Source organism: Triturus cristatus, chromosome 10 (genome assembly GCF_964204655.1).
Source record: "Triturus cristatus chromosome 10, aTriCri1.1, whole genome shotgun sequence".
Lineage (NCBI taxonomy): Eukaryota > Metazoa > Chordata > Amphibia > Caudata > Salamandridae > Triturus > Triturus cristatus.
Genome location: NC_140593.1, coordinates 28,086,659 through 28,106,406, shown reverse-complemented (window position 1 = coordinate 28,106,406; position 19,748 = coordinate 28,086,659). Strand labels below are relative to the sequence as shown.

The following is a 19,748-nucleotide window of genomic DNA, read 5'->3' as shown; positions in this document are numbered from 1 at the left end:
GCGGTTACTGCACCTAGCGGACACGCAGATTCCAAAAGATACTTCCCGGAATCGCCGCAAGCGGCGGCGTTGATCCTTTAGAGGCTGCCCTCACTTGACCGGTCACAGCGGACGAGGGAAGGGGAGGGGGGAGGTATCATTTGGGTATTGTATGGTTTTACTGTTTTTATAATTTTTTGTCTTCGGTTTCTGTTTCCCACCCGTAGTTTTGCTAAGCTTGGCGACCCAGTTGCCTCATTGGTATTGTGCCTTCAGACTCGAGGGTGGTTGTTGTTCACTGTCTGTTTGAAATCAATAAAGAGATTTAAACCATAAAAATGGATTATAATGGAGAAAAAATTAACTATTTGCCAATGCGGCGCAATGCAGCTGTGCGGTCGGTCTGGGGCAAGATAATGCTCCACTCAATCATACCACAATTTAGGATGCCTTGTGCCAATATACACGCTCTTGCACTAGTGATGGTGTGAGCTTAATGTTAAGCATAGTGTTTATTGGAAGGAGACTCTTCCTGTAAAAAACACTGTGCTTTTGCCAAGTTGAAGACTTTTTGAAGTTTCTATTTGTACAGTTCATCACACATGCAAAGTTGAAAGAGAGCTGAGAAAAGAAAAGTTTCCCTAAACTTTATTCCTTCTTCGAGCAGGCATACATTTTGGGGTAAACGTTTTGTTTATCTTTCTAAAAGAATTGTGATTTGCATCAAAATCCATGGATTGGTGGGCTGCCTCATTCGAACAAAGAGGCGCAAAGTAGCTCAAAGCACTTGCATTCATTAGTTTACAACTATTATAAAACACAAATGCAGGTTTGTACTGTACAGTAATCTCAAATCAAGCCTTTGGACTTGTTTGCATCAAAGGCTTGATGAATAGCTGCAAACTGTCTTTAAATTATAAACCTATCTTTAATAGTTGTGACAGGGGCTCAGAAGTGACTTCATGCTGACAAACAACACTGTACAAAATGCCTAATTTGGAAAATGTGTTTATATCTTCAGGAATGACATTACATGTGCACTATGTGTGTCATATTATATTTGATGGACATATATATATTTAGAATTAGAAAGTGACTCTCCTACCTGCCATGGTTGGAAGTCCTTCTCTAAACTTTCACTCTCTGAGGGATGTCCTGAGTGCACCTTGGATGAGATCATGTTGTGTAAGGCATGAGCAGCTGCGTAGACCGCAGTGTAAACACTGTAAGTGATGTAGAAATTATAAGCATCGTACATAAAGGGGTCCAAATCTCTCATTGTCTCGTTCCCTGTACAATGAGGGTAGTAGGATTCATAGGCAAAAGTCCTATCCAGTAAATCAGGAGAACAATGGAATGCTAGCACCCAAAGCCACACAAACATGGAATTGTCTGAGAAATTTAAAGGGTTCACACTGTACAAGAAATCTGTCAGTCCAGGAATCTGTCCCTTAGGAATGGAAAATTCCAGTGCACCACTGAAAATATTCATTCCAGAGTCATTTATAAAATCTTTCAGATGTGATGTGACTGCAGAAGTGATCCAAACTATAGTAGTCAGTCTTTGCAAGTGGTCTAGGAGGCCTGAATACATGTAAGCATATGAACAGTGAACTATCACCACATTGACAGAAGAAACACGGATTGTTTTAGAAATCTGATCCTGCTCAATGTCCCAGGACTTGTCGACTCTTTGTAGGAAGGCCACACAGCCTCCACTCCTGGTGATCTCTCTCTCCAGCTCCTCACCAGCCCTCCTGCCGCTCTCATCATCTGAAATAAGGATCCCAACCCAGGTCCAGCCAAAGTGCTGGAGCAGCCGGGCGATGGCGCGTGCCTCGTGTATCTCATTGGGGACAGTGCGGTAAAAGGATGGGAAGCGATGTCTGTCACTGAACATTGGATCCATGGCACCATAGCTGACCTGAGGAAGACATAATATTAGCTATTAGACATATTGCACCAACCTCCATGAACACACATTACTGCCGATGGTGCGTGGCTTGTGGATCTGGATCTCATTGGGGACAGTGCGGTAAAAGGATGAGAACTGATTTCTGTCATTGAAGACTGGATCCATGGCACCATAGCTGACCTCACAAAGATATGGACATGAGCTATTGGACACTTTACAAAGCTATGGGTGTTTCAAGATGTTTTTCACAGAAGTGCTGTAGTTTGCTTAACTGTAACACATCCGTTCAGTTCCAAAGTGCTTTCTCATTCCAGGAAGTCTGCTACCTCTTCACAGTGAAATGGATCAAATATGTTCATACCCTTTGCTTTAATCTATATGGACTCAAACTACGAGTTTCTAACCCCCCCCTTCAGAAGCACTCCCACTAGATGGCATCTTGGTAGGAGTTCTAGTTTATTTTGCACACTGTACGTCCCACCCTATTTAATGGGAGATGGACTGTGGACGCCCTGCAGAAACTAATCCAAATTATGTTTCGTTTCCTTTTAACATTTTTGTTTGATTGTGATGTATGCTGTTTATAGTTGTTTAATGAAACAGCCTTAAAATTCCCTGCTAAGTGAATTGCTGGAATTCTTACGCTCTGCACTAAAAATCTGCACTTGGAAATTACGAGCCAGAACAAGTCCACTTTCATTTAGAAATCAATTCCTGTTTAGAGTAACCAGCTGCTGATAGACTGTTGCGCTGTTGCTTGATCGCGCTTTTGCACATTTGACTGAAGTGAGGCCTTTGCGACAGGGCATCCTATTTTACCCCCCACCAGAAGCACTCCCACTAGATACAATCTTGGAAGGTATAGTTTATTTTGTACACTGCATATCCCGCCCTATGAATTGGGAGATTATCTGGGGACACATGTAAAGGGCACCCAGTGGGCATGCCATAAAGGCAAGTCTGTCCTCACGTGTTGGCACATCAACCGCACACACCGCCTGCCCCTATGCTGGTTTTCGCTCACAGCATAGAGCTCTCCATGACCTTATCACTCAGGTAAAGTGGAGAAGGTACCCAAGAGCTTCTTGCCCTGAGGCCCCCTTTTTCTCAGTTACAATGCCGCGATCCAGGAGGGCAAACCACCAATATAGATAGCGCCAATATATATAAAGGGAAGGGAGTCTTCCATTGTGGACTCACTAAGTCTGAATCCATAAAGACACCATAGAAGTTAAATTCCTACTTAAGGACACAGGAACAGATATTCAAATTATTATGGAAACATGGGCCTCATCGGACATAAATCCAGAATTTGGGAAGGCTTGCCCGAGGAATATGGGATACAGGTACCCAGAAAGTGAAGTTTAGGAGGTGGGACAGTGGCGATCTTCAGGCATACTATAAAGGTAATTTATTTCCAGAGCCTTGTGGGTTTGCTTGATGATCTGCACATCTATTGATGAAAATCAGTCTAAATAATTCAATTCAACAGTATTTGTTTGAGGTGCTCATATGATGTTACTATACCCACCCACCAGGGTATATCTTTCCTAGGAACTCACACCTAGAACAATATTGAACCACAATACACCAGAGCACACCCGATCATTATATCTCTAATCCAACACAGAAGCCAAAGGAGACTAGAGAAAAAGAAGAAAAAAAAACCCCACACTAAACATTTCAGTCATACCAATGATCAAATGTCCTTTCAATTGAAAGCCAGGCACAATCTTGAATCAGGTCTTTCCGTTGATTTTTATTTCCACTTTCAAAATACGCAGAACAGCAGCCGATGCACGTTTCGCCCCCTGGGCTTTATTAAGCCACGAAATCAAAAGTAGTCAGGTCCGATTCTTCTCGAACCTGCTTTGTATATATTGGCCTCCGTAATAAGAAGTTTATCTGCTTGCAAACTGCTTGATCCTTTTCAGTGCGTAGCCCCACAGATACAAGGACCACTTCAATCTTTTTGTCGCTAATAAAATCAATCGGACCTTGATAAGTCCATTCTGAGTCTTCTCGCATGTGTGTAGAGTTGTGACCGGCAGCTAAGCTTAGCTTAGATAAACTTCTTATTACGGAGGCCAATATATACAAAGCAGGTTCGAGAAGAATCGGACCTGACTACTTTTGAATTAGGGCCTTGATAAAGCCCAGGGGGCGAAACGTGCGTCGGCTGCTGCTGTTCTGCGTATTCTGAAAAGTGGAAATAAAAATTAATGGAAAGACCTTATTCAAGATTGTGCCTGGCTCTCAATTGAAAGGACATTTGATCATTGGCATAACTGAAATGTTTTGTGTGGGAATTTTTTTCTTTTTTTCTATCCTCCTTTGACTTCTGTGTTGGATTAGAGATATAATGATCGGGTGTGCTCTGGTGTATTGTGGTTCAATATTATAAAGGTAACACCACTCTCTCTGGCTCCCCTGCCAAACTGTGAATTAATTGCCCTTAATTTTCAGCTGCCTGCCAATAAATATAACCTAGTGATATCATGCTAACCTGATTCTAATTTTGATCACATCTTAGTGAACTTTCTCAGCCCACTACTTATCACACACTCCAATTTGTTCGTGCTTGAAAACTTTAACTTCAGAGTTCACAACAGGGATGACAAAAAACCAGCTGAATTACTTACATCTATGGTGCACATCAACGTCTACATGGCTTCGCTCGCCCCCATCGTTAGAACCTACGGACTCAACATTGTGTCATATGCAGACGAAACCCAACTCATCCACTCCCTATCCAACAAACCCAACACCGCCAGACACAACTTTCGAGAAGGCATGGAAGCCATCGCCAAATGGATGAAAAACAGCTGCCTACAACTAAATACCAACAAAACGGAAGTACTCACCATGTGCCCAAATCCAGATGCCTGGAAAAACACCTGATGGCTCCCTGCCTTTGGAAGCCCGTCCACCCCCATGGACCACACACGCAACCTGGGAATCATCCTGGATTCAGAACTCAAAATGGACCGCCAGATCAAGTCTGTCTCGTCCTCCTGCTTCCACACCCTCCACCTCCTACGTAAGACCTTCAAATGGATCCCCCGCGAACACAGAAAAACCGTCACTCATGCCCTGGTCGACTACAGCAATGCACTCTATGCCGAAATAAACAAAAACCTCACCCGCAAGCTACAGAACATCCAAAACGCTGCCGCAAGACTGGTCCTCAACCTGCCTAGACACTGCCACATCTCCCAGCACCTGCGCCCACTCCACTGGCTCCCCATCAAAGCTAGAGTCACCTTCAAGATGCTAACCCACGCTCACAAGGCCCTCCATGAAACCTGACCAGCATACCTGAATACCCGACTCAAATTCCACACACCCCAAAGGACCCTACGATCAGCCCAGCACCAAAAAGAACAGATCGGGAGGTCGCTCATTCTCCTTCCGTGTGGCCAGAGCCTGGAACGACCTTCCACTCCACCTCAGACAGATAACATCGCTCCCCATCTTTGCAAGAAACTTCAAAACATGGCTCTTCGACAGACCCCCTCCTTGATGGACTGGAACCTGTGAACCCCCCACACCCGCCGGCACCTTGAGACCCTTACGGGTGAGTAGCCGCACTTAACAAACACCTGATTTGATTAGATTTTATGGAAACAATAGTGCTTAATAAACACATACAGGGTCCTACACATAGGACTGGTCAAACTCTGCATTTGGTGTTTGCTAATAACAATATCATATCCAAAACAGAAGTAACACCATTAGTTTTGTTGTCATTCTGTTTAAATACTTGCTTGATCTGGCAGCCTTGGCATGGGTTCCCCTTGACTTGTTTGCTTTCGGACTTCCTGTTTTGCTGACTTCATTTTTGCTGGCTTTAGGATTCTGGGCACTTTACCACTTTTGACTAGTGCTAAATTGCTTGTGCTGTTTTCCTAAAACAAGGTAACGTTAGCTTATCCACAATTGACAAATTTAATCTACTTATAAGTCCCTTGTAAAGTGCACTACATTTGCCCTGAGTCTGAAAATTAAATGCTACTGGTGAGCCTGCAGCACCGATAGTACCAATCACTTCAGTAGTCCTTTAAGCATGTGTAAGGCCTGTTGTTGCAGAGCCGGGGAGTGCAGTTTAGACTGCCATGTTGACCTGGCAAGATAATCCACATTCCAGGCCGAAACGTTCTTTTTTGATACATATAAGATATATACTTTTAAGTTTTATATATCCTGGTAGTGAAAAACGATTACATTGTTTTGTAATTTCTGAAAGGCCTATCTTTTCCTTAGGTTACCATTGCGATTAGCGATTACCTCACTACATCTTATAAGTGTAGTTTCCAATTTGGACAAGATAGATATTTTGCGTTTGGTGTCTTTGGACTGACAATTTAAAATCACAACTTATGGTAAAGTTGGAATTTAAATTGTTAGTCTGAAAGTGCTACTTTTAGAAGGTTGCCATTTTCATACTTTAACCATTCTGTGCCTCTGCCTGTCTCTAAATACATGTCTGGGTAGGTGACAACTGGGCTTTGTACATTCCGTCTAGACAATCACACACAAAGGGAGCTGAGGTGTGTCATTCACATTCGTTCGGCCCTTCACCAGGTAGATGGTTCTTTCTGATCTAGAAGGGAGGGAGAAGCTGACACTTGCATCTGAATTGTCCACACACAAATAATGGCCAGCCCCACTATAGTGAGTCTGAAGCCAGAGCAAGATGGGCAGGCACCTTGTGCACTTCAAATTCTCCTTTTCTTCTGTGCCTGCCCTCTTGCTTGCTGGCAGTTCTGTGCCTGCCCTGCTTCCTGCTGGATATTTATGCAAGTATCCATGTGCCATCTGCTATGCGCCGGTCAGAACAGAAGAATTTGCCTTTAACGCATCTCTGCTTCAAGAACTCTACACTGCTGAAAGCATAGCTTGACAACAAGGCCAGGGGTTCAACACCGAAGCATACCCAAACCGTGCAACTCAGAACTGACACATCTCCTACAATCCTTTGGATTGATACCAATACATTGCTTCTGACCACTCCTCACAGCTGCTCCTTGACATTGACGCTTTCTCCGTGAAGGTAGTGTTTGCAAGGGCTCTGATTGGCTCCTGTATCTGACCTGCGCTCCATTCCGGTCTGCTTGACTTTTCAGATTTGACCTGGATCACTGCGACCAGATAGCCCCGGATGGCGCTTTATGACTCTAAGTACTATAAATCAAGATATTCTTTAAAAATTCATAAATGTGTTTCCACTTATTGGATTTTTGTTGTTTTGGTCTTGTTTTGTTTATCAAATTAAGCTCTATGTTTCTAAAACTGTTGTGGATTTTTTTCATGGGCCTTACACTGTTTTACTGTTGGAAATGCTGCACAAATACTTTACACATTGCCTCTTAAGTTAAGCTTGAATGTTCTGTGCCAAGCTATCAGGGGGTGTACACAGGTTAATTTAGGGTGTGTATCTGGCTTACCCTGACTAGGATTGTGTTACCTGCTTGGACAGGTTGCATACTTCTACCCACCAGAAATGCAATTTATAACATTGATGTTCAGCGGTGAGGATAGGACTTCATTTTATGCAGTATCTTACAGTAATTTGCTACGCACTACCATCCATATATAAGACCAATTTCAATCAATAGTCTCTGATCCTCATTGGAATATTTTCCCTACTCTTTCTGATTTTAAATTTTTCAAATCTCACTGATTGGCATTTTTTTCCTTAAATAATGTCTCCATCTCGAGTTCCTGTATCTGCACCTACAACCATGGAGTGTGAGATGGCCCAGTTGGAGAGTTAGACTGCCCCCAGCTCAAAACCTTCTGCAAGTGGTTTAGGGTTTCCATGAGGGGCTTCACCTAGAAGGTAGAGCTATAAACGTCAATGAGGGTATGTTTAGATTGCCCAGGATTTCTCTGTGACCCCAGAAGTAGATGATGCGGTTACAGAGGATTATGACATAGAGCGGGATTCACTGGTGAAGGGAAACATCCATTACAATGCAGTCATTACAACAACCTACCTTTACAACGAAACAGTTACAACACAACTGCCTTTACATCGCATGCCATTACAATGCAAGCCATTACAACGCATGTCACTACAACGCATGCCATTACAATGCATACCATTACAACATATACCATTACAACGCATTATAAGGTAAGTAATGGAGATTTTAGTATTAGGGTGGTATTGATTTCAGGGTACATGGGCATAGTAATTTGTAACCCCACACTATCCAACACGTGCCCTACTGTTGCACTCACTGGAGTGGGAATAGTATTTTTTACCCCTACACTATCTCACACTTACCCTACTGTTGCACTCACTAGAGTGGGAATAGTAATTTCGACCCCTACACCATCCAACACGTACCCTACTGTTGCCCTAAAAGTATTATGCATTGTAATTGCATGTGTTGCAATGGTATGCATTGTAGTGGAATGAGTTGTAATGGTAGTTTTAAAAAATGTGTTGTAATGGCATGCGTTGTAAAATCATGTAATGTAATGGTAGTTGTGATGTAAAGACTGTTGCAAAAGCATGCGTTGTAATTACATGTGTTATAACATTGTATATTCACTGGCGAATCTGGATCTGCCTGTGGGGCAGGGAGTCAACAGTGAGGAGGTTCCCACAGAGCAGGCGGTAGTGTATATATAAAAGGCCTGACCCCAGAGGAGCTGGAAGACAGAGTGAGGAGAAAAATTTCAGATTGGAGTAAGCCAAGCTCAATTTAGAGGAAAAGCAAATGCAATTGGCTATGGAGGAGGAAGAGAAAATGAAAAAGTTGGCAATGGAGCAGCAAAAACTGGCCATGGAGGAGAAGCTTTTACTAGAGTGTTTGGCTCATGAGAGGAGCCTAAAGGAACTGGACTTCAAAGCTAAGCAAGTAAAGTCCAGTTGTGGCTCCAATACTGTAGTGTCTACTTAGAGAAGGGTCCACATTCCCAAGGATGTTGTTTCTGATTTTGTGGTGGGAGGCAACATAGATAGATGATTTGAGGGCTATGAGATTACTCTGCAGATGCACAAGGCCCCTGGGAATAATTGGGGAGCTGGTGTCTGGAGGCACTTTTATAGTCAGGGGAGGGTCACCCTCCTGGCCCTAGAGGGGTGAGAGGATGATGTTTCGCATCACGAAGGAGACCCTAATCAGGAAGTTTGTTCTGGCCTCACAAAAAGTACAGACAGAAATTAAGGGATAGTTAGAACCGTTCACAACAGACCTAGGAGGATTGTGTGGATTCCTTTTTCAAGGCACTGGATAGTTGGGTGAAGGACAGTGATGTGAAGGTTAAACAGGGGTTGTACAATGTGATTGCACAAGCGCATCTGTTCAGTCATTGTTTCCCAGATCTGTGCGAACACCTTGTGGATGGTAAACTCACTGACCCGACAGAGCTTGCTAAGGAGACATAGTGATGGGAGAGAAACAGGGTCCATAAGAAGGTATCTGAGGGGATCACTGCAAGGGGGGGCAGGGTCCTCACCAGAAGGAGGGGGAGGACAAACACAAAAACAAGGAGTTCACTAAAGGGCCACAAACAAGTCATGTTTGTCAGGGTTCTCACTCCCTTTCTAGAAAGAAGAAGTGCTTCCCCAATAGTAAGTCTGAGGGAAGGAACCCTTGAAGTGCTTTGAGTGTCAGCAGGAAGGGCAGTTCAAGGGAAATGTCAAGTGTCCCAAGCGGGCAAGCCGCCCAATGGTGGGCAGTCACTGGAGTTGATTAGTGTATCACTTGTGGAGGAGATGGTCCCCGATAGTCTGGGGGATAGTGCAGAGGTTACCCTAGTGTCCCTGGGTGACAGAAAGAAAGTGCAGAGAACTCACATGCCTGACAATACTAGAAAGTATAATGAATATGTCTCTTTACAATGCATGCAAATACAGTGCATGCCTTTACAATGCGGTCATTACAACGACTGCTTTGTACCACGCATACCATTAGATACAAATCGTTACAATGACTTGCTGTATGGGGTGCGCTGGGCTTAGGAATAGTATTATTTACTATTCCTACTTCAGTTTGTGCAACAGCAGGGAAGGTGTTGGGTTGTAAATCCAACACCAGCGCGCTCCCTACAGCAAGTCGTTTGAACAACTTGCGATATAATGTACACATGGTAACAACTTGGTCATTGTAACAACCGTGTTGTAAAGGTAGCACGTTGTGGAGACAGCGTTGTAAGCGCTGGTTCCTAGTATAGTCAGTTGGTCAACACTAATGGGCAGAGGGTGGAGGCTCTGTGAGACACAGAAGCCAGCATGACAACCGTTCGGTGTCATCTGGTGTCTTCAGAGCAGGTGGTTCCTAATTTGTTAAATTGATTTCAGCTGACAACCGTGAGAGCCACCATCCAGAGGCTCTAGTTCCCTTTGAATGGGGGATTCTCAGGTCTGCTTAAGATAGCTATCAGTCTGTCTAGACCTGTGGATTGTCTGCTGGGTAATGACCTGAGCAAACACAAGGAGATGATGGACAGAGAGTTGAGACATTTTAGCCACTCACCCTCAGTCACAGATCTGGGTTGAATCCATCATCGTTCTTTGGATCATTTTGCTGCCCCAGTTGAGACCCAGCCATATGCAAATCAGTATTGACACTGTTCCTCATGGGAACAGTACAGCCAAAACTGCCAAGCCAGGTCTTCCCTGGACCGGAAACAAGAATCCTGCAACCGGGTTTAAGATAACACCCCTCACCAGCCAGGCTAGCTTGAATCCAGTGGCAAAGTAAGCAAGGGACCCATGATGGGAATACCCTGCCAAATTAGGGTGAGCAAAAGAAAACACAAGGAGATGATGGATGTAGCACTGAAACTTTTTAGACACTCACCTCCAGTCATAGCTCTGGGTAGAATCCATCACCGTTCTTTGGGTCACTTTGCCACCCCAGTTTAGACTCAGCCATATGCAAATCAGTCTTGACCCTATTACTCATGGGAACAGTCCGGCCTGAACTGCCAAGCCAGGTATTCCCTGGACTAGAAACAAGCTTTGTGGGACCAATTTTGTAAGACCCCTCATCAGCCAGGCTAGCTTGAATTCAGTGGCAAAGTGAGCAAGGGACCCATGTCTGGGCATACCCTGCCAACTTAGAACAGACAAAGAAAACACAAGGAAATGATCGATAGAGCACTGAACCTTTTTAGACACTCACCCCAGTCACAGATCTAGGTTGATTCCATATTCATTCTTCACCTGAAGCATAATGCCTGGAAGGAGGTCTAGCTTAGGTTCCATGTCAAGCTGTTAGGGTTGAATGAGTGGGTGTGTCTGACCACACAGTCCCTGGCAGCCCAAGAGGGTGGTCAAAAGGACCTGAAGCCTGGAATAACTGACCTTCCTTCCCTTGTAGGTACCATGAGGGGGAAACCATGGTACCTACAAGGGAGGAAGTGGCAGAACTGGGGAACCTGCTTGCGCGTCCGCGCATGCGCATTTGTCAGAAGAAGTTGGAAACCAGGAAGAGGGAGCCCCGGAGACGCTGCGCTTCAGGTAAGTGTCTTTACTTTTATTTATTATAAATTCAGGGTATGTTTTAAAAGGAGGGCGGGAGGGAGGCAGGTGGCACGTAGTGGGGCTACGCGGAGCGCGTAGTGTGCGTAGATTTGGGCACACTACGAGCTGCTTCACATAGCCCCACTACGCCCACTACGCCCACCCTCCTTACCTTTGACAGGGTGGGAATCGATATCACTGCGCTTATGGATTCATGGACAACAAATTCATTCTGATCTTGGTGGAGCATGTCACCTGGTACCTGGAAGCTATTCCCCTGAGGATGGTGACTGCATCTGTCATGGCCGGTGCACTATTGGGGACCTTCACCCCTGTGGGTTTCCCCTAACCCCGGGCGTAGCACTACGCTTCGCCCACGTAGTGTACGTAGCGCTGCCTGCTTCGCACTTTCCGAAGTAGGCGAAGCAGGGCAGCGCTACGCTCACGCCGAGGGCGAAGCGTAGCTGCTTGCCACCCGCCACCCACCTCCCGCCTGCCCTCCTTTTAATAATATCAGCAATGAAAAATAAATTAAAGTAAAGCGACTTACCGTAAGCGCGGCGTCTCCGGGGCTCCCTCTTTCTGTTTCTAATTTCTTCTGGCAAATGCGCATGCGCGGACACCCGCGCATTCGCATTTCTTGCGAGAAATGCGCATGCGCGGGCGTCCGCGCATGCGCATTTGTCAGAAGAAATTAGAAACGAAGAAGAGGGAGCCCCGGAGACGCCGCGCTTACGGTAAGTCGCTTTACTTTAATTTATTTTACATTGCTGATATTATTTAAAAGGAGGGCGGGCGGGAGGTGGGTGGCACGTAGTGGGGCTACGCGAAGCGCGTAGTGTGCGTAGATTTGGGCACACTACGTGCTGCTTCACGTAGCCCCACTACGCCCACTACGCCCACCATTAGTTTCCCCAAGGAGGTGGTATCTGTTTGGGGGTACCAACTTCATGTTGTAGTACATGAAGGTAATGTGGAAGGAATGTTGGGTGACCTAAATGTTCCCCACTCCTTACCACCCTCAAACCAAAGGGTTGGTTGAGATGTTCAACCAAACCCTGAAAGGAATGATGATGGGTCTATCAGACACCATGAGGCATACGTGGGACATGCTCCTGCTGTGCCCTTTGTTTGCATACATGGAGGTACTGCAAAAAGGGGTTGGTTTTACTCCCTTTGCACTTCTGTATGGTCATCCTGTGAAAGAGCCTTCTAAGAGCGATGTCACCTACCTGGTGGACCTCCAAACTCCTAGGAACCCTTTGAGTGTCCTGCATGGTATTCGCCTCAAGTGCCACTCCGAGAGGTCTCAGGTTAACATGCTCTTGGTAACTGATGATGGGGCGGAAGAGGAAAGTGAGCCTTTCCCGACCTCCTATATTCCAAAGAGCCGGATGGGTCAGTGGACCATGTTAGCCTCTTCCCTACACTGGCCCTAGATAAACAGAGAGACTGCCTCCAGTTGTTGGGGCAGTTTGCCTCTCTCTTCTCACTTACCCCAATGCTCACTGCATGGTGCACCAATGATATTGACACTTGAGATAGCCCACGTGCAAAAACATAAATCTACAGGTTTTCTGATAAAGTGAGGGCTAACATTCAATCCATCATGCCATTTGTAAAGTGCACTACATACCCGCGAGGGTCTCAAGGCACTAGGGGAGGGGGGAAGCTCCTACTGTTCGAAGAGCCAGGTCTTGAAAAGTCTTCTGAAGGTCATAAGGTCTTCGGTCTACCGCAGGCGGATGGGGAGGGTGTTCCATGTCTTGGCGGCGAGGTGGGAGAATGATCTTCTGCCTGCGGTCACTCTTTGGATACGGGGGACGGTGGCGAGGGCGTGGTCTGTGGAGCTGGCGGGTGGGGTTGTAGAGGCTGAGTCGGCTGTTGAGATATGTTGGTCCGGTGTTGTGGAGTGCCTTTTGTGAGTGGGTGAGGAGTTTGAAGGTTATCCTCTTGTTGACCGCGAGCCAGTGTAGGTCTCTCAGGTGGGGTGTGATGTGGCTGCAGTGAGGGATGTCGAGGATCAGGGGTATGGAGGCGTTCTGGATGTGTTGATGCCGTTTCAGGAGTTTGCCCAGGGCTCCTGCGTAGAGTACGTTTCCGTAGTCCAGTCTACTGCTGAGGAGGGCCTGGGTGACCGTCCTTCTTTTTTCGGTGGGGATCCACTTGAAGATCCTCCGAAGCATGCATAGGGTGTTGAAGCAGGAGGAGGAGACGGCGTTGACCTGCTTCCTCATGGAGAGGATAGAGTCGAGGATGACCCCTAGGTTGCATGCGTGGTCGGTGGGTGTTGGTGTGTTCCTAGTGCAGTCGGCCTCCGGGAATCATCCCAGGCTGAGGGGGTGGGTCTGAGGATGAGGACCTTGGTCTTGTCCGAGTTCAGCTTCAGTCGGCTGTTTCTCATCCAGTCGGCGACGGCCTTCATTCCTTCGTGGAGGTTGGTTTGGGCAGTGTGGGGGTCCTTGGTGAGGGAGAGGATCAGCTGGGTGTCGTCAGCATAGGAGATGATGTTGAGGTCATGCCACCATGCGATGTGTGCGAGTGGTGCCATGTAGACATTGAACAACGTTGGGCTGAGGGATGAGCCTTGTGGTGCACCGTAGATGATCTCGGTGGCTTCGGAGCGGAAGGGGAGGAGGCTGATGCTCTGTGTTCTGCCAGTTCAGGGCCTTCTCTTGGATTCTGGCGTCGTAGAGGCGTGTTTGTAGTGTGCAGTGGTAGAACATGTTGAAGGTGGCTGACAGGTCCAGGACGATGAGGGCCGCGGTTCCTCCGTTGTCCAGCAGGGTCCTGATGTCATCGGTGGCGGCGATGAGGGCAGTTTCGGAGAGTTCCTTCTTGATGTTGAAGAGCTCTTTGCTGTCGTGTGCGTTGTTGTCTATGCGGTCTTTGAAGGAAGTCCTTTTGGCGGCTCTGATGAGGTGGTGGTGTCTGCGGGTGGCGTTCTTGTGGGCTGTGTAGCTTTCCGGTGTTCGTTCACAGATCCAAGTTTTTCGAGTTTTCGGCAGATTCGCTTGGAGGCCTGGAGGTCTTCGGTGAACCAGCTGGCTTTCTTGCTAGTGTGGGTATTAAGGAAGAGGTCTCCAAAATATCCATTAGGGGTTATTTAGCCCACAAAGTGCCCTCATCCAGGCCAGTGATGCTGGTCCCCAAGGTTTCCCCTCCAGGTGTCACATATGAACTTTGTTTCTGTGTGGAATAACAAAGGCTTAATGCAGCCTCTAGGAACCATGTGCACCCCATCACCAGAACTGATGAGCTCATACATAGGGGTGGGCAGAATTGGAGGAATTTAGTAATTCCATGTCTCTCTTGTAATGGGGAATTATAACCACTACTGAAGTTAAAATCCTAGTAATTAATTACATTTTGAAACTCCTGGCAAAACCACACTAAATACTGGACAAGTTACAGAATTTCATCTTGTGCCTGTCTGAAGCAAATTCATGGGTCAGCAAGCAGTGCACTCCTTTAATTTGTTTACTGTAGAAAGCAGAGCTTTCGGTGGGCGGAGAGAAGGAGATGAAGGTGGCAGGGGAGGGCAGGCAGTAGGGAGGTAGAAAAGAAAAGTGGGTAAAACCTAACTTTTGTTTTTTTCAGAAGACTTTCAAGGGGTGCCCTACCTCCTGCTCCCTTTACAATCTCATCTAGGACTATGGGCCAATTCAAGTACAAATGCCTGGCGTCCGGGCAAGGAGTCTGAGGGTTAGTTAGTATAGGACTACAGATCACTCAGTGTATTGGTCCACCACAATAAATAACTATTTTAGAGACAATAATGGATCCTCTGTAAAGGCAAATACCACTAGACAGTGGCAACAAGAAGAGCATGTGCATGCCAGAATGTATTGGTTCACTGACCCTGGATTCATCACTTCTGCTCCTTACAAGGATCCTCAGTAGTTAACCAGGGAAAGTCTTTTCCCATGACACCCAGCTAGAGCTCAGCCTATCCGAGCTCCAGCCGCAGCAAGCACTTCCTGGAGTTACACTGTATACCTTGGTTGCTGCCACTGATTCATGAGCCATCGCACCACAGGCACTCCTCTGCGCCAATCAGCAAGCTTCTTGTTTCGCGACTGCTTTCCTTTTCACTAGAAATAACTTGACAATAGAAGTGTGGCAGTTTGCTAACAGCACAGCAACACACTCTTTGGTCAGGGTTTAGTTATCCAATTATATGAGTAAGTCTCATAGGAAACGCAATGCATAGCCCACAGGGCTGGGACTGCAGTGATAGTATCTGTACAGACAGTGGCAGGGGGTAGTTACACTTCTGGCTGTAGCTATTGAGAGAAGTGTAAGCTCGCAGCTCTGGGGCCGTGGGTTGGATGTGCTAGTTCATCTTCTTGCTGGTGATCACCGCTGGCTTCTTCTTGGTGGAGCTAATATTTAAGGGGGCCTTGCACGACAGTGGGACAGGAAGTGTTTTCTCTGACCTCCTCCCTTGGATCTGGTTTTGTTCTCAAGGTCGGTTTTAATATTTGAGTTTAATGCTTAAGTTCATCCCCTGAAGAAACAAGGCAAACGCCACTTTTACTGAAGGTCGACATGCCCCTGTTCAGTCATCCACAGCCTCCCCTCTGAGACTTTTTTCCTTTTTGCCACAGGGTCTCATTGCATCAGTTTATTAGTTTGCAGCACGGTGCTCACTAGAGAGCACTTCCTCCTGCAGCAGGTGCCAAGAGGCTTAAGCAGAGAGGCAATCTAGCCGAATTCTGTTATACAGCTGATCAATTAGCTAGGGGTGGTCAGCACTCTGTGGTATCCTCAGAGTCTTTATGGAACTCAGTGGAATTCTGTAGAGTAAAACTTTGTGAGTTCTGGCCACTCCTGCTCCTAGATTGACTTGGAGCTGCCAAGTTCACCCGTATGATTGACCTAACATCTGGGTGCTGACAAATTGCCTTGCCCAAGGGGCAAAAGAGAAGTCTGAGTTCTCCACACCAGAAGGGCTCTTCTTGTTCTGAGTCATGCTCTTCGGGTAAAGAACACCCCTGCCTCTTTCCAGGGTTTGGTCAACCAGGTCCTGGCTGGGTTGGAGAACTTCAATACTGTCTACTTAGATACTATTGCGGTCTTCAGCTCCAGTTGGGAGGAGTACCTGTGTCACCTCAAGGAAGTGCTTCAGGCTATGCAGAGGGCAGGCCTGATTATCAAGGTGAGTATGTGCCAGACATGGCAGGTATCTGTGGTCTACTTGGGTCACCAACTGCAAGGTGGCAAGGTGCAGCCCCTCTAGGCCAAGATAGAGACAATTCTTGATAGGAAACCCCCAAGACCCAAAACAGAGGGTAGAGCCTTATTAAGCCTCAATAGTTATTACAGGAGATTCACACCATTGTTACCCCATTACCAGAGCTGCCTTTTAGGAAGCAGACCCATTAGGTGATCTGGACAGAGGCATTCTAGAAAGTCTTTGACACCCTGAAGGAGGCCATGTGCATGGCACCCATGCTCAAGGCTCCTGACGTCTTCTAGGAATTTATTATTCAGACAAATGCCTCAGAGTATGGTGGGTGTAGGGTCTGTGCTGTCACAAATAAGTGAACAGGGCCTAGATCAACCTATAGCAGAAGGCTACTTCCCATACAGCAGAGGTGGAGCTCAATAGAAAGGGAAGCCTATGTTGTGGTCTGGGCACTGACAAAGCTAAAGCCATACCTGTTTGGCACTCACTTCTAAGTTCAGACAGACCACGGGCCCCTCAGATGGTTAATACAGATGAGGAGTGAGAATCCTAAACTATTGAGGTGGTCCATCCTCCTACAGCGAATGGACTTTACAGTGGAGCATCATCCTGGAATAGATCACTAAAATGCTAATCGTCTCTCCAGGTTCTTCTGCTTTAGTAATGAGAACTCCCCAATAGTTGGGTACCTCTCCCCATTTTCAGCTGAGGGGTAGACATGTTAGCCTGGAATCCTTGGCCTAATTTCCACTGACTTTTTTGCTTTTTGACCTCCAGTTTTTCTGACTACATTTTTGCAGGCTTTAGGATCCTGGGTACTTTATCACCGCTAAACAGTGCTAAAGTGCACGCGCTCTATCTCTAAAACAACATGACATTGGCTTATCCATAATTAGTATATTTAATGTACTTATAAGTCCCAAATAAAGTGCACTACATGTGCCCAAGGCCTGTAAATTAAATGCTACACAGCAATGATTGTACCACCCACTTTAGTAGCTCTTTAAACATGTTTCAGGCCCGCCATTGCAGAGTCTGTGTGTATAGTTTAAACTGCCATGTCAACATGGCAAGATAATTTACTTGCCAGGCCTAAACCTTCCTTTCTGAGCTATAGTAGTCATACCAAATGTAGGCTGTAGACTGCCCCAAGGGCAGGGTGTATTGTATTTAAAAAGTAGGATGTGTACGTTGAACTTTTACATGTTGAATTAATTTTTCGCTACTGCAGGACCTATATTCCCCATAGGTTAACATTGGGATTGGGATTACATTTTATAAGTGTAATTTCCAATTGGGACAAGATGGATATTTCAAGTTTGGTGTCTCTTGACTCACATTTTAGAATCACAAACTTATGGTAACCTTGGTTTTTACATTCTAAGTCTGAAAGTGCCACTTTTTAGAAAGGTGTCATTTTCTTATTTTAACCATTCTGTACCTCTAACTGTCTCTGAAGATACATCTGGGGTGGGTGACAGCTGGACTGTGTGCATTCCTTCTAAACAGTCACATACAAAGAGAGCTGAGGTGTTTAACTCACATTCTGATGGCCCATTACCAGGCTGCTGGGTCATCCTGAGCAAAATTGCAGGGAGGAGATGACACTTGCACATGAATAGAGCTTTGCCTGTCTCCACTCAAAGAGCTGCAACGCCCCCTGTACTGAGTCTGGAACCAGGGCAGCAATGGAAGGGCCCTTGTGCATTTCAAAGGAGTCTTGTTGAAGTATCACCCACTTCAAATGCACAACTCAGCATATGTACTAGAACCCTACTAGTAGAACGACATGACCAGTATGACATTGCAAAATTCTTACTAACTTTGAAAGTGAATAACCATTACAATGACCCTCTTCCTGCAAAATGTGGGCCCACATTCAACCACATGGTCATCCCCTATTGGACTAAACTAATACATGAATCGCTAGCCCAAGGATCTTTTCCTGACTGTCAAAAAACTGGCCAGGTCATCCCTCTCTTAAAAAAACCTGTTGAGAACCCCTCAGACCCAAACAACTTTCGGGCGGTAACAACCATTCCCTTACTAGCCAAAGTACTAGAAAAATGTGTTCAACAACAACTGAGTCAAAACATTACCAAATTTTAGCTACTAAACAACTGCCAATCAGGGTTCAGATCAGATCACAGTATGGAAACAGCTATTCTGCACATAGTAGATGACGCTCTGCTTGCCTTCGACCGAAACAAAACCTGTTTTCTGGTCCTTCTTGACCTATCATCTGCATGTGACACCGTAAACCATCCCAAATTATTAGACCACCTGGAGAATAGGGTGGGCTTATCGGTAAAAGTCCAGAAATGGTTTAATTCCTTCCTAGAGAACAGATCACAAAGATTCCTGGTGAACAACAAGCTATCCCCACCATCTTCGATTCAATTGGGGTTCCAAAAGAATCAACTCTACCCCCTTTCACTATTAAATCTGTACATCAAACCATTAACAGAAGTATTACAACAGGCTAACATTTCCTCCCACATGTATGCAGACAACACTTAGCTGTATATGAAGATTACATCACCAGAAGAGATCAACATAACTAACGAAACACTGCAGAGAACAGTTGAATGGCTATCTGGTAATCATCTTAAGCTTAACTCACAGAAAAAAGAATGCCTTCTGATCTCCCCTCCTAAAGGTTCTGCCAGGATCAAGGAATGGACCAATATGATCACTGTACTAAACAGTATCCAGATTCTAGTGGATTCGACTAAGTCTCTAGGAATGACGCTGGATTTAAATGTAAATGCCAGCATTTGTAAAGCACACAGCTACCCCCAGAGAGATGTCCCAGCGCTGGGGGCCATCGGGAAGATTAAGCAAGCTATTGCCCAGAGTCACATTGTGCTGGGCTAACCTGCACCGGAGCCGGAGATCGAACCGTGAACCCTCTGGTCCGGAGTCAGGACCCCTGGCCGCTGTGCCACACCTCTTCTGCTCAGATCTGTTCAACAAAAAATAAGACCTACCTGTTTGCCAAATTTGGTGTAATTCCGTTCAGCAGTTCAGGCTGTAGCTTCGTCTAAAGGTTTCTATGGAAAATAACATAGGCAAAATGTGTTTTGGAACCCCCTTTTTTTGCTCGGCCCCTGCTTGATGAATCACCCGAACCCTTCAGGACAGGAGCTGACCGGAGCTGGCCACTAGTTTTGAAACTT

The 19,748-nt window shown here is 45.9% G+C and overlaps 1 protein-coding gene across 1 annotated transcript in view; it reads right to left on the bottom strand.

Annotated features, from left to right (window-relative positions):
- Positions 1–19,748, bottom strand: part of LOC146788752 (vomeronasal type-2 receptor 26-like) — a 588,210-nt gene that overhangs the window by 283,864 nt on the left and 284,598 nt on the right. The window contains exon 3 of the mRNA XM_085630962.1: positions 1,085–1,924. Within this exon, the coding sequence (XP_085487088.1) occupies positions 1,085–1,924 (840 nt within the window). The remainder of the gene's footprint in view (positions 1–1,084; positions 1,925–19,748) is intronic.